This window comes from Lytechinus variegatus, chromosome 8 (genome assembly GCF_018143015.1).
Source record: "Lytechinus variegatus isolate NC3 chromosome 8, Lvar_3.0, whole genome shotgun sequence".
Taxonomy (NCBI): Eukaryota; Metazoa; Echinodermata; class Echinoidea; order Temnopleuroida; family Toxopneustidae; genus Lytechinus; species Lytechinus variegatus.
The window spans coordinates 6,274,135-6,289,668 of NC_054747.1; the positions used below are offsets into that span (position 1 = coordinate 6,274,135).

A 15,534-nucleotide genomic window follows, 5' to 3' on the forward strand; every position below is an offset into this window, starting at 1 on the left:
CAATTTTTCCAGATAATGGTATGATTTGATTACTCTTGGAGTGAAGAGTCACCGTATCATCAAACTTTCAAAGTTAAACTTGAAATTGAAAGATTTGAGAACTTATTTTGACCAGCGCTTCCACTTCACTTTGCCATTGCTATAATGGAAGACAAAGTTTTGATAGGCCCTTGAATCTTTTACCTTTTTATGTTTATTTTATTTTTTACCTCGTATACTCTCGTTTGGCCTCCCGGAGTAAACTGCTATTAACAGCATTGTCGCCCTCTACTGTTCATTTCTTATTGACTACATGTATTTATATGACATGGAGATACAATACAATAAGTCAATATCTTTCTCTAAGATCAGGAAGGCCGGGAAGTTTCTCCACAATCACGGTTTGGTCGAAGGTATTATTATTGTTGTTTAGTGACGAGTAACGGTACATATCTTTTTCAACAATATTATTTTGCTACATCTGTATTGTTAAGTTTTAAGTGCCTTGTAATTCCGGCCTGACACGATTGATGATGATCAGACGAGACAGGCACAGGCACCCCAGGCCCGGGGCAGGGCCAGGGCCCGCGAAGCGGGCCAGAGCCCAGGCCAGGCCCAGGGGAGCGTTTCATGAAAGGACTTGTTGGACGTTTTATCCGACAAGTTCTGTTTCATCCGACAGTTACCATAGTAACAATACCTCTCAGCCAATCAGATTCAAGGAAAGTTGTCAGATCTGACAACTCGTCGGACAAAATTGTTTATGAAGTGCTCCCCAGGACTCGTCCGTGAAATTTTTTTAGGCAGCGCGTTTGTACGGTAGGCCTAGCCCTAGGCCTACTCTCCAAAAAAATGGGGTAGCAATAAAAAAGAGGCAAATCAAAGGGGAAAAAATAAATTATGCACTAACCTCAATTATTTATATGGATGAAGGTCTATTGTCACCCAGATTGTTACACAGACTCGTGACAGAATCTTGACTACAGCTACATGTACAGTAGTCAGTACCGGTGCGGCGGTAGTCTAGTCTAGACTCCAGAGCCTAGAGGCAAGCCAATAAAGGCAATAGAGCAATATTAAAATTATTATCAAGTAGAGTTCGTGTTGAGCACTGTCAAGTTCAAGCCAAGGGTTCACTAATGACATAACTACAATTCGTCTACGTGCTGCCGCGCACTGAAAAATCAAGTTACAGAAGTCGAGTGTTGTGGATGCCACTTCCTGCAGCACGCACGAACCCACTATCATCTAGGCCATAATTAAATTGGAAATTCACTACCAAACGTGGTTCTAATATGTGCGAGGTTAACGTTAGTATTAGGATGACTGCGCACAGCGCTAAAAATTTTGCTCTTTTTACCGCATTCACAAAGCCAAAAATGGTCATGGTTTTGAGGGAAAAATAAAATTGTAATGCATTTCTGACATATACCTTATTACCTTATTGTACTGGAAAAGTGCAGAGGTCTGCAGTCGAGTTTCCAGGTCTATCTCTCATCCAAAATCTTTGTATCTTCCTCCTAGATGATCTCCATATGATCCTGTTATCCAAATTTAATGATTTTAGTATCAAATTAAAGAGAATAAAATGAGAGTCTTCAGACCTTCATTTTTGAGTAGCGCGATCGTGCCGGCGCTCCTACCTCGCTCCTAAAAAAAAATAAGGAGAGCAAAAAATCGCGCTCCTAAAAAAAATAGAAAAAAATTGCTAATATTTCACATTTCACATCTTTAAATCCATGAAATGGCCTTCTTTTTTCCATAATTCCTTGAAATTATGTTGATTTAGTTGAAAACTATCAGAAAAATTAAGAATATTCATCTCTTTCCCGACTCTGGTTTTAATTAATTTCGGTAAATATTGCAGTCCCATGTAGTCCCATATGTAGATTTTCATGGCAGCACCATGGAAGTCTGCATGTGGGACTACAATATTTACCGAGTGTAAGTTCAAATCAGAGTCGGGAAAGAGGTAAATATTCTTCATTGTTCTGATAGCTTTTAAATAAATCAAAGTAATTTCAAGGAATTATAGAAAAAAGAAGGTCATTTCATGGATTTAAAGATGTAAAATGTGAAATTTTAGCAATTTTTTTCATTTTTTTTTAGCAGGAGCGCGTACGACATCTTGTAAATGTATTCAAGTGACCCAGGCCCAGTTTCACCACAGATTAATTAATAGCTAACACAGCTATTACATAAACAATGTTCAGAAAAATCTACAATTTATCATACATACGTAATGAATTGATTTGAGCTCCTCACGGAGAACGATTCTGAGGAGCTCAATTGAGCTCCTCAAAAAAATGAGAGTGATTTATTGAGCTCCACGAAATTATGAACGTGAAGGTCTGTAAATTGCTCCAAATAACCTATAAATTTACATTTGGTTACTACAATAATCTTGATGTGGCATTAAAAAGGAAGTTCTTCGTCTTGTAGCTTGTGAATTAAATAAACCATATTTTTGTAAACTAGCAGGTTTTTTTAGTATTGATAATGGCAATCCAATGGAAATACTAATATTTTTCACCTTTCCTGTATGGTCAAGTGTTAGAATTGATTTCAAAATAACCTTCCCCCACTACTTCAGATAGCCTAATGCAAAACTGAACACAAAATATCTGCACTCAGTGTGTGGTAGTGTGTTTCAGCTGTGTGTGTGTTGTGACAAATTATACTACAGAGCCTATTGGGAGCCAATTATAGGAAAATTTGGCTGAATTTCATTTGGAATTTATTTGATTATTACTCAAAAACCGATTCATAAATTACTATGATATTTGGTAGATTTCTATTTTGCTTTAATTTCATCAAGATCTGTAAAAATTCAGATAGTTTAATAAAGTGGTTGATGAGATAGAAAAATCTTGCGGTCTCCCTGTTAGTATTCTAACCCCTGCATGCCGCACTAGTGTGAGTAGCAAGGAGGCTCCTAGAGAGTAAATATCATTCACTAACGTGTGCTTACTCTCTGACACAGACCCAGGGATTGTGTCCCATTCATGTGCATGTACCGCGACTGACATCGGTTCATGAAAGTGTCATTTTTTCGTGCGGACATGTTTTAAAAAATCCACGAACATCTGGAAAACCATGGAAAATACACTTTTTTGGACCCCAGGGGCCCATTTCTCAACACCATAAGTCTAAGTTCTTGACTAAATCGGACAAAGTGAGCTTCTTGTCCGCTATCCGTTTCACGAAGCCCTCATTACCAAGATTGGGAACAACAACCTGACTGAATATTTTTGACACCTCCGAACCTGTCATAACTTCTTTCTTAATGACGTAGTGGCATCAAGTGGGTAGACTATGACATGCAAGAGTACCTCGAAATATGAAAATCATAATCTTTAGGGAATAATTTTCCTGGTACCGTGTCGAAATTTGCTCCACATTTTGAGAGACTGCTACATTTATGTATGCATTAAGTCTTTTGTAAAAAAGCATATTTTACATAGGACTGTACATTTAATAGTTGAGAGCTTTTATCTTATGACCAAAAATGCTATTCAAATTTGTAAAGCAAAATTATTCCCTGATCTTACGAAATCAATCATAGAAGTTGAATTTACATTGCAAAACAAATTGGATAGATCATTTATTAATAATTGAAATGCACAGAATTTATAAAACTTGTTCATAAAATTCCACAAAACCATTCATTTTAAAAATAATAAAACAATTGTATTGGTAGAGATTCTACCTCATCAGGCCATCCATAACTGGACTCGTTTTCGTTGTCTTCAGACCCTTATTGAAATTTTGATAAATTCTATATCTAATTTATGCATAGAATTTGTCAAATCATATGTTCATTGTCTAAGGATTTAAAAATTATGTTACACTATATTTTGATGATGTTTGGAATCCTTAAAAAACGTATAATTATCATCATTTTGCAAAGAAAACCTTAAAGGTTTTCTTCTGTAAACTTTTGAAACTTGCTATCCCAGGGGTACCCATCGCAACGTCCACATGTGATTTCTTATGTGGTGTTGCAAGAAACTTGCAATTGATCGCAAGTCAATTTTCAGGTCCCCAAATCACATATTTCATTGCAAATTTGTAACTGATTGAGGGTCTGCTTCTCGCATCAAGAAATAAAAATTCATTTGCTTCATTTAAAATTGATCTATCATTTCTGAAAATGAATTTGAAATTTTCCAATTGATCACAAATACTTCTTGCAACACCCCTTTAGTCATGAAATAAATTACTCATATTCGCAGCAATTTAATGCACCAGTCTTCATGGCTTATTAAAGCATGTATGATGCATGTTTTGCCTCTTTTAGTAAGATTAGATCTATTTCCTAATTCATCACAATAATAGCAGTTTTATTATAATTTTGATTTTTGAAAATAATGCTAATTTGTGACTAAGGCTACATCTTGTTTGCTCTTTCTGCAGATAGTATCGATATCAAGCCTTTCGTTTAGTAAGATTTGAACTAACTCTGAGGTTGGTGGATAAAAATATCACTAACTTGTCCGGGTGTTGAGAAACACTGACGTGTGCTGAATGACATGGAGGCCTAATTTGTCCTGTCTTGATTCAGTAGACTCGCACTTATACTCTGTCAGTCTCTCAAATAATAATGGTTATGTTTTTATCTCGGGAAATTCTTTAATACCTGTCCGCTGTGCAATTTGTGTCAAAATGAAAATCCCCTGTCCTATGCAACCTCTCTCAGATCTGGATTGCTTCTTTCATTTATCTGTTTCTTTTATTTATCTCTTACATGTATATGAATTTAGCAGGTGTCAGGGGGCTCATTTTAAGAAAAAAAATTGATTAGACCTCCATATATTTTCTTTTGAATGTCAATAATTTTCTGCTTGTGTTAACCAATTTTGTATCATGTTCTACTTGCCTTTAAATCATTTTCCATAATTTAATGTCTATTTCAGGCAATGTCTTGATGTCTCGTGATGTCTAACCCACCCAGAAAGCCTAGTTGGTCAAAACGGGACTCCACTGGAAGTGTGCATCAAAATCGTTTACTAGACCTGGCCAACATTTCTGCATCCAGCATGAACGGCACAAATCCAGGAGAAACTGGTGATGTGCAGGTCAGTCGGAACTCGTCCTTCTCCAAGGAGACCACCCAGGTTTTGCAAGACTCTTGTCCCTCAACACCTCAGTCACAGACCCTTGAATCATCTTCAAACAGTGGGGGTATTGATATACCATTAACAACAGGTAGAGATGGAACTCAAGTGGGTGTGGTTGGGGGTGGGAGCTCATCATCAGGAGGAGAGCATCAATCCCCATCTCTTGTATCTGTTCTTCAGTCTGCTTCATCTCCACCCAGTATGTCCTATCTTAGCAGTCCTGGACCTGGTTCAGTAGTGCCTGGATCTGGTAGTATTGGTCCAAGGGGAGGATCATCATCATCATCAGAGATCAGTGGAGGTGTCTCTACAGGAAATAATGCAGGATCTTCTCTCACTGATCAATCATTTGGATGTGCATCAGGAAGCACAGTGCCAATCAGTGCTGTGCTTAATGCCAGTGGGGAGGACGCAAGGTAAGTCTACTTTGAATATTATCCTGTGCAAAATTGTGTAATTTTGAATTTACTCATGACAATAAATGTACATGTATATTGGGCATTATATTAGGCAAACTGGCAAATAAAAACAGTGTCACACCAAAAACTGGTAGAGCTGGAATCATAGTGGTATGTTCAACAATATAATTTTATTCCCCAGCATGTGCTACTGGACTTTACTTTAGGTTCTGCAGAGTCACACTGCTTCATCATATTATTGTCATCAAATTTGGTACCTGCAGGCAATGTGGGCAGGGTCATTGTTGCCATGATAATTGTATTTATTTGTCAAATTTCTGTGTGAGCTCTATATATCGCTATGATGGATGTTGCGGTCGATACATGTGCTCGGCCGCGCGACCCGCCGAGCATCTCTAGTTATTATTCTTGATCATTTGCATGTAGTATTTATCATATTGAAAAAAAAATAATCTTACACTGTACAATTAATGAAGCAAGACTTGAAATTTCAAGCCATTACTATTGCCAACTGTGTTAAAATGTTACGTTCTACATGTACTATAAAATTTGATTGTGTCTCTCATGTTACATGTACATGTTTCAGACAAAGGCAGGGAATTAGAGCAAAGCTTTAAACAGAAGTCTCTTGCAATACACATGACCAGGGAATCAACATTTTTGTCCAACAAGTTGACCTTACAACTTGATTTTCGTAGTCTTCGAATCTCTGTTACTATGTTAAAATAATACAGACTTTAATATGAAATGATAGATAAATTATCCGACAAGTTGTTTCATGATACATTCCTATGAACAAAGATAAATGATTTATGTGTGTATGAGAGACTGTGTATCTCTCTATCTATGCTGTAGCCCTTACTTAAACAGCGCCACCCATTGAGTGCCCAATATTTACAAAGATTATTAAATGATAGCACAATTCTATTGCAATCTTCAAACATTGTTCATCTGGGGTACCTTTACACTGTGGGTATGTATGTTTCAGACTTTAATTTTGCAATACCGGTATATCGACCACTGATCAGCACAGTTCATTGCAATTTCACTCTATATACTGAAATAAAAAGGAAATCAATTTGATATTAACAACCAGCTCATTATTATACATATCATAAAAAACAGAAATTATGAATTTAAGTAACATTGTCCAATTGTTCAATATTTTTGACCAGCATTATAATTCAGTGACATGTACATCTACATGTATTTTTGCTTGTAGTTTACAGAGCTCAGTCAAATATTAACCAACCCATCATTTATGATAAAAGATTAAATAATGAAATCTATGGTCGTGTTAATATCTCAAACTATCTCATACTACTGATGGACTTTGCCCAGTAATTTCCATCAGCATATGATAGGCCATTTTAAATGGATGTTGATATCAGTGGAGAAGTCTCTTGGCTATATAAATGCAGTTCCAGTCAAAAGCATACAAGGGTGTGGCTGTGTGTTTAACAAGTATTGCAGGGATTATATAGGACTTTCCTTTTTTCCAAATGTTTCTTACTTTCTCTATGGGTAAAAAAGGGAAAAAGAAGTGAGTCGATTGTTATTTTGTCTACTGATTTTTGTCCTGCCTGCAAAGCAGAGTAAGACTATTGCTCCGATGGCGGCATTATCTTAACCTAAGGACAAGGTTAAGTTTTTTAAACTACATCATAACCTAGAAAGTACATATGTACATGTATACTGCCTGGTATGGACCTAGTTCATGAAACTTGGACATAAGCGTAACCAGGTATTACTGAACATCCTGCCCGAGTTTTACGCCACATGACCAAAGGTCGTTTAGGGTCAATGAACTTAGACCATGTTGGGGGAATCAAAATTGAAATCTTAACCTAAGGTTAAATTTTTGAAATGTCATCATAACTTAGAAATTATATGGACCTATCTTATGAAACTTATGCATGACCGAGGTCAAAGGTCATCTGGAGTCAATAAACTTTGGCCATGTTGGGGGTATTTATTGAATTCCAGTTGAAGAGGCTTGGAGAATTCAGATACAACATGCACATAAAGGACTGTCTTGTTTATGTTGTTTGATCAGTTAAAGTCCTGAAAGAGAACAGTTTGTCTTTATGCCTCAAACAGCAGTTCTATTCTTCATCAGTATAATATTCTTTTATTTAAAAATATGTTGTATTTATATTCATTCTTAGTACTTTTATGTTAAAAGTACATGTACATCGTGACAATGCATTCATGAAATTATTAATATGTACATCCAAGTATGGGGAAAGTTTTGTATTAACTTTGACTTTATTCCTTAATTTAGGTGTATGAATAATGCTTTAAGGACAGTATTTTTTTTCTCTTTCTCTCTTCTAGCAGCTCAAAAGAAGATGATTCTATCAGAAGTGAACCAGTAAGGTAAGAGAAACAATCTGGTCCAAAGTCTTGATTCAAGGCCACTAATAAACACTGGACCTTGGGGGGTCCAAATTTGTTAGTCTTGCTGTCCCTCTTTAATATTGGCCTGGAATGTGCCCTTTCAAATGTTATTCCATTATCAGGGGCCGCAGAATGGTTTTCAAAGGGGGGGGGGGGGTGGCTGACCATGCAGAAAATCACAATCATGTATGGACATTTTCACGTTTTTGTACATGGTTTTGGAAAGGGGGGGGGGGGGGTCTGCTGTACAATTTAGAAATGTTCACTAGATAGAAAAGTGGCCATTCTTTAGAAAATGTCAAGCATGCTTTAGACAATACCTGCTATTTGATTAATAGGTAATTAACTGATCATGAAAACAAACAGTGGAACAGTTTTGTTTCTGAATATTTCATCAAAATCTGATGTAAATGAAAATGAGTGATGACATTCTATACATCCTGGTTGGTATACAGATCTTTGAGGAAACCAATGACGTCACCAACTCACTAAATATTTCTTTTGTGTTTTAATGAAATATGTTGGCCTATATGAATTTACACTGAAATGTATTTTTGTATATTATTTGCCGAATAAGTAATAATGATAAGAATAATAATTTTCTCTTCATAATGTGAATTTTTTACTCATGACTGAACACATGGAATTACCATTGTTTCACCATTTTGATATTCAATCAAGAGGGCATTTACTGTTAAATCTGTAAAATTACTATTCAAACAATTAAAAAAATAGTATTATGCATGCATTGCATCCTTCATTTGCTTATCATGGGTGTTTTGTTTTACGTCAGATTTTCATGAAATTTTCATTATTAAATTCTTGTTTGCAATTTTTCTATATGTGAATCATTTTTGTTTACTTGGATGGACTTGACCTTTAATATTGATCGTTAACTTTGTCCATTGCATTTTTGTGTGGGGGGGGGGCATGGTTTATCCATGATCCATCGTTTCACTGTGCTCTTATGAATTCACTCAATGCATCCAGACATACTACATGTAGAGTATAAATACATCTTGTTTCACAAACCACACACTCTTCTTCATATCAACTTTCACTTAATTACATATTATACATCAGAGCATCTAATAATAATGTAATTACCAACACGTACTCAGGAAGGAAATCTCCTATAATGCACGCTGATAATTTTACGTCTGATGGCAGGGCTCAACTCTTATTTCATCACTTTCTGTTGTGTTAAGTCTCAGAATTATTTTTTGTTGAAAATGGAATAATAATCTTATCATTTTAACTTTGCTGGTAGAGTTAATAGATTTTTTGAAAGATATTTCTTAAAGTATCAGTATCAATGTTGTTATATAATGTTGAAGTCTTACTATGTTTCATGTAATTTCTTTCTAATTGCAACAATTCTAACTAGCCTTTTCCATAATTTTTGTTTTTGTAATAAGAAAAAAAAAACACTCAAAACATCTTTTACATAATTTGATTTTTAATTGTCTTTTGCTATGTATTGAATGAAAAAAAATCCTCTCAATATTTGGAAACTGACTTTCCTTTTGAAAAAGAATAAGTGATTTTATGCATGTTCAAAGGTTTTAACCTTTTGTACATGTATTTCCTCTTCCATTCTTTCTTCATTTCTTCTCTTTCATCTTTCTCCTCTTTTACTCTTGTCCACTGGCTTCTCACCCTTCCTTATCCCCTTTATATATATATATATATACATCTCTCTCTTTCTAAGACTTTGTCTATCCATGTTGTATTTCCCATTTGTTTTTACATGTACATTCTTCCTTTTTCACTACCTCTCTTCCTTTCTCTTTCACCATCTCTATCCCAATGTCTCCTCCTCCTTTATTAACCCCTTTCCTTTCCTATCTCCAACTCTCTAATTTCCATTTACCCCTCATCTCTATCCATTCTTTCTCTCACCACAGAGGTGCAAGTTCTACCCCAGATCCAATGCATCCGTCTCAGTCTGAACCTATATTCCTCAAGCCTGGTGAATCTCTCTTTGTAGACTACCAAACCCCCGTCAGTGGCCGTGAGGACCGCTCACCAAAATCAGCAAAGAAGAAACCAAAATCATCCCCCTGGTACAGTGTAAGTATATATGCTGTCATTCACATACATGTATTTTCATAAGTTTGCTTTAAAGGAAAATTACATAAGGGGCTGTAGAATCAAGAGAGGATGAGCTTTGGTCCCCCCCCCCTCCTCCCTCTTTTATTTTATTAAAAAATTAATGTGTACAAACGTGTCAATTGTGACGTTGATGTTTGTTTGTATAGTCAGTCCCCTCAACCATTGTACAGGTACATCTTTGCAAATCATGTCTTACGGACATAATTTCCTACCTACAAAAGCCTCAGAATGCCCTCTTGTCATTTTCGCTCCAAATATGAAAGTAGTAGGCATACCAACTTTAAGTAGTGGAGAAAAGCTTGTTGAACATTGCTACATCAAAAGTGTAGAGCTGCTGCTCTATTCATGAGAAGCCTCAGCATATGCTACAACATTAAAGCGATTTTAACAAATTTGATATTTTCCCCCAGCTCAAGTGATTCTGTAAAAGTTTTGCTTCTTATATTTAAACTTGTATCATAAATGCACCCAAATACCTGTATCTGATAATTGAGACCATTGTGTATTAATGAACCACTACGCTATTGAATAATTAACTAATTTATCTTCATATCAAGTTCATGAACTCTCAGATATCATTTAGATGGATTTTGGACCTTGCTTTTGGAACAACTTGAAGAGATGTAACATGCAAAACTGTGTTCAGACATGTGAAAAAAGGGTCTTTTACACCAACATACTAGTACACAAAATAAAGTTCAGTCTAAGCATTCTGATAGCAATTGTCATCAAATCATGAGCTAATGCTCTAACTTTGGAAGAATATGTGGTGAAATGTTAATACTGAAGCAGTTTAAACAATTTATAAGCAAATCAACATTTGAAGAATAAAAATGATAATAACAGGAGCCGATGTTATAAGAGTTGCTACATGTACGTGTATGTACATGAATAATGCTGAACCTCAGAATATGTGTGTACTGTGTTCATATTTTAATTCAAGAATGTACACAAATATAGAGAGAATGGCAGATGAAGATGAATAGAAGGATTGGGGCCATACAAACTTTATTGATTGAAAGATGATTAAAACAAAGGAGAACTGTGCTATCAAACCATGAAATATATGATAGAGAGTGAAGACCATTTTATGTTGGTTCCAGTAGATTTTTATAATGAACCTAAACTCATCTTTAGTTTTGATATTTCATAAGACTGCATCGTGTACTGTTGTGCTTTGTGGTAGCCCACATGTAGCTCAGAGGATTCATGATGGAATTTCATTGGTTGAACATTCAACATTGATATTGACCACGTTCTGTGGTTTTGTAAAAATAAATTTGGATGCATGCCTATTTGCTGGTCAATAGAATTAATAAGAAGCAATAGTGAGCTTAGTGCTATAGTGCATTCTGTGCCAATTTTATTGCATTAAACTTTTGTTCAATGCTACATTAACAGATGTTCAGAGGAAATCAACTTTAAAACCTGTAAATTAGCATCACAGTGAAAATATAAAGTTATCATCCAACTAGCAAAATTATATCTTGGTATTCTCCACCAATGTACTACATGTATCATTAAAAAGAGCAATACATCCAATGTGGCCAGTTAGAGAATGAAAGCTGATCTGAAATCTGACTCTTTTGGGAAGTACATTATCATTTTGAATCATAAAGCTGACCATATAATTATCTCTATTGTGGATGGGGTTAAGAAATGAAATTATTATTTCTTTATGCATGATTAAAAGATGTGGGATTTGATTGTTTTAATTGTACATGTAGTTGTCTGAACAGATGTCTGATCTGAACTTGAACTTTCAGAACTTATCTCATTTGATGAGAGATACCAGGGGTAGGGCAGGCAGGTATCACAAAAGATATGACTTTGCATATACTTGAAACCTGTCAGACTATATATGAGGACTGTTTTACCTGGTTGTCAATTTGACCAGAGTTTATTCTATGTGCAGTTTGGTTGTTCTTTGAGTTCTTCCCTGAGAGAACATGCTTTCTATTATCTGCTGTTGATTTCATGTAGATGTGATCAGAAATTCGTGAATTAATTGAGACTTTTCTTCATGTATTTTGAGAGAGAATTGTCTGCTTCTTCATCTTTGACTGGAAATAATGGATTAAACTACAGTTCCACTATTCCAGGAAATTATATTCTCCAGGAAATATTAATTGTGTGTTTTGTTGGAAATCTTTCAGTGGAAGGCAAAACAAAACATCTATGGAATTATGCATGAATATAATAATTGCCAATGTCAATGCCATTTGTGATAAAGCCTTTAAGGAAGCAATTTGCTGATGTTTCAGTATTGATTGTGAATGGATTGTACTTTCGATTCACATGTTCGCATATTTTCCTAAATTTCTGAGTGAAGTGTTTCTTTGTGAATGAATTTGGATACTGTGTAATAATTGGAGCGAGACATGATGAAAAGATTGTTCAACAAGTGAATGTTTTTTTCAGCATTTGTTCACAATACTGTAAAATCAATTATGTTAATGAGTACCACACATCATTAACCAATAAGTGCTTTCCTGAGAAGGCAGTTTGATAGGATAGTACTTTACAAAGGAAGTATATCCAATTTACTTAGGAGAACAGATTTATACAGCCATTGAAGGTTCAACAGAAATGAGCTCCACATCACATCAATACATTGAGAGTGTTAAGATTACAAAGATATAATTGTTGTTGTAGAAGTACAAAATACGTAACCTGAACTGAATAAAGAGCTTCATGACTGTTTTATCATTGTTCATTGTATATATGTACACCAATGAACTTTGAAGGAAATCAGTGTCCAGTACATATAGGCTCAATCTTGTGTTCATGATAGAGAACATATTGCTGCTGCTGTTAATTGTTTTAAGTGAAGATCTACAAACACAACATTGTTCTTTATAAAAAACAAGGACATTTCATTATTCAAATTGAAGAAGAAGGTTGAAATTGTTGACAGTGTCGTCATAATGGCAGAAGGAACTAGCCAACGTGGGCAGGTAAGAAATTAAATTGAATCTAATGGTACATGTAATTCAATCTTCATTAGTGCATTACGTATCTTGTTACTATTAAAGGGCCCTTTGCATAACTATTGGAAGGCATATTCTCCTAAAATTCAAAACCATTTCTTTCTCATTTGATTTCATGTGTGCATTACAAACTGTAGGTCTCAAAATGTAGGTCTCAAAATGTAGCAATCATATACATGTACTGTTGAACTTTCAGTATTACAAGAAAGCTTGATTTACTTCATTTAGGAGTATTTTAAGCTATTTGATCATTATCCAGTCTTCAAATTGACAACATATTTCTTTCATCTATTTTTATGTTTGTCGGAAAAGAAATATTTGCATATACACAATGTACATGTACATGTGCTTTTATAATAAATTTGATATTTTATCATTTGAAATCTGCAAGATTATTTTACACATTTGCAATGCTTAAGTGCCTACTATATATTGCATTATTGAACGTTTTCATAATTCCTGGTATTTTGCCTTCTATAATTTTTCAATGTTAGTTTTTCTTATATTGTACTGTATCTACATGTATTGATTTAACCCAAATGGGTTTTGATTTTCAAATTTTTCTTTGACTCTTCTCTGGCCACATGCATTGTTTTTAAAGATCAACTGCACAAACTATGTATGCAGTGAAATGCAGTCACAATGAATATGGTAAGCAAGGCTAATGGTTGGCTTATCAACCCTCTACTGGGTCATTACTCCTGACATCCCAATAACATTAAAGTTCAATGAACTTAATACTGCTGAGAGCATTTAGTTGGCTCAGGTACAGAGCATTTTAATACTACCTATCTCAAAACACAGGCTTAAACTATTCATGGGCTTATTACTATTAAAGTGCAATTTATGGCAAGTTATAACTAGTTCAACTGATAAAAAAATTATCTAAACTCTACTGGGTCATTTTGCCATTTTGCCAATAGTCATTTTGCCAATAATAATTTCCTTTAAAAAGCAATACATTGCTTTTTAAAGGAAATTATTATTGGCAAATGCCAAATTGCCAAAAACATGATCGAGGTAGAATTTTAGCTGCCTTCTCTTGACAACTGGGTATAAACACAATAATATACTGTATTAATACAGTACAATCAGAGGGATAATTTGATGTTCATGATAGTTATCAACCAACATACAACATTCGACTGTGAACTATCTTTTCATGATAATGTTTTTATAGATGTTGTGCAATCAAAATTTTGTTTCGCTTTCCCTTTAACACGCAGGATAGAAAGGATGAAGAGTCAGTGATCTTGAATATGCATGAGTAATCATTTGGTTTCCATGGAAACTACATAGCAGCCTACCAATAAAAAATGATCCTCTTGTTTTGATTGCCAGCTGGCTGGCTAAAACCTATCTCACTCTTGCATGTAATATCAGGAAGTCAAAATTGCAAAGTGGTTTCCTTGTGACTTGTGCGGCAACATTCAAGAAATTACTTTCACTTTTCACTGCTCTAAACTTGCTGTGGATTAAAAATACTGTATTTCTTGCATTTTGGGTAAATCTTGTAATACTAGTACATGCCTGTAGATTTGCATCTAGTGCTTTTAGACTTCAAACTTGCTATGGATTAAATTGTATTTTGTGCAAGACAATTAATTTATGGAATGTATTTGTTGAACTAAAACATGATTTAGAGCTTCTTTCAGTGCTGTGGCAGAGCAAAGTTGTTTTTCTTTGTCTCTGATTTTATCGGATGATTACTTTCACTCTCCCACGTTCCCATGGATTTAACTTGCCTTAGACAAACTTATGATAATTCTTGAATTGTCACAGAATTTAAGATTTATCTATATGTAGTTCAGTGTGACGGAACATCAGAGTTACAGTCTCTACAGTGATGCCTGTCTATTACATCCAAGAAGTGATTTCAAGATGTCGTTCCTCTCATAACTCATCGCTACATTTGTGTGAATATTCAAAATCTACCGTATTTGCTGAACTGCAAACTCCTAAGGAACTCCTGAGCTTCTGTTTGATTTTTTTTTTTTTGTAAATGAAGGAAGATGAAGCATTGTGTTGAGGATATCATTTTGTCAAATTGCTAATTTTCCCAAGTGAATATCCAATTAATACCGAGTTTTCATGCAAGATAAAGAAGTCTTTGATCCTTACTTGGTGTCAGATCAAGGATTTTTCATATGAAGACAGGATAGCATTGTGTGAAGAATGAACTAATGCAGGACTCTTTGAGAAATCGCTATTCGTCTGCATTCAAGGCTCTTGTCAAAATGTCAGAGGATTTTGAACTTCATACTAAACAGGTGAAATAGAGTCAAGCCTTCTGAACTTTGGTTTAATTTGAATTGTCTTGAATAAAATCTTTGAATGCTAAAATGCTTTGAATATGGGTAGCAAACTGATGTTTGTAAATTCTTTTTAATGGACTTCCAGTTTTATTTTTTTAAGAAGATTGCAGGGATGAAAGTTTATCTTTTTTTCCTGCAGGATGCTGAAGGTTACATGTGTCTTGCAGAAAAGTTAGAAAGGTGTTTTTCACTCAAA

General features: G+C 34.9%; 1 protein-coding gene across 3 annotated transcripts in view; it reads left to right on the top strand.

Moving 5' to 3' along the window:
• Nucleotides 1-292: 292 nt before the first annotated feature.
• Nucleotides 293-15,534, top strand: part of LOC121419896 (protein Aster-B-like) — a 42,944-nt gene continuing 27,702 nt past the window's right edge. Inside the window, exons 1-4 of one of the 3 annotated variants that reach the window (XM_041614378.1) lie at nt 293-424; nt 4,896-5,515; nt 7,856-7,897; nt 9,826-9,991. In XM_041614378.1, the coding sequence (XP_041470312.1) occupies nt 4,917-5,515; nt 7,856-7,897; nt 9,826-9,991 (807 nt within the window). In that variant the 5' untranslated portion in view covers nt 293-424; nt 4,896-4,916. The remainder of the gene's footprint in view (nt 425-4,895; nt 5,516-7,855; nt 7,898-9,825; nt 9,992-15,534) is intronic. The other 2 variants (XM_041614377.1, XM_041614379.1) reach the window with 2 other exon arrangements.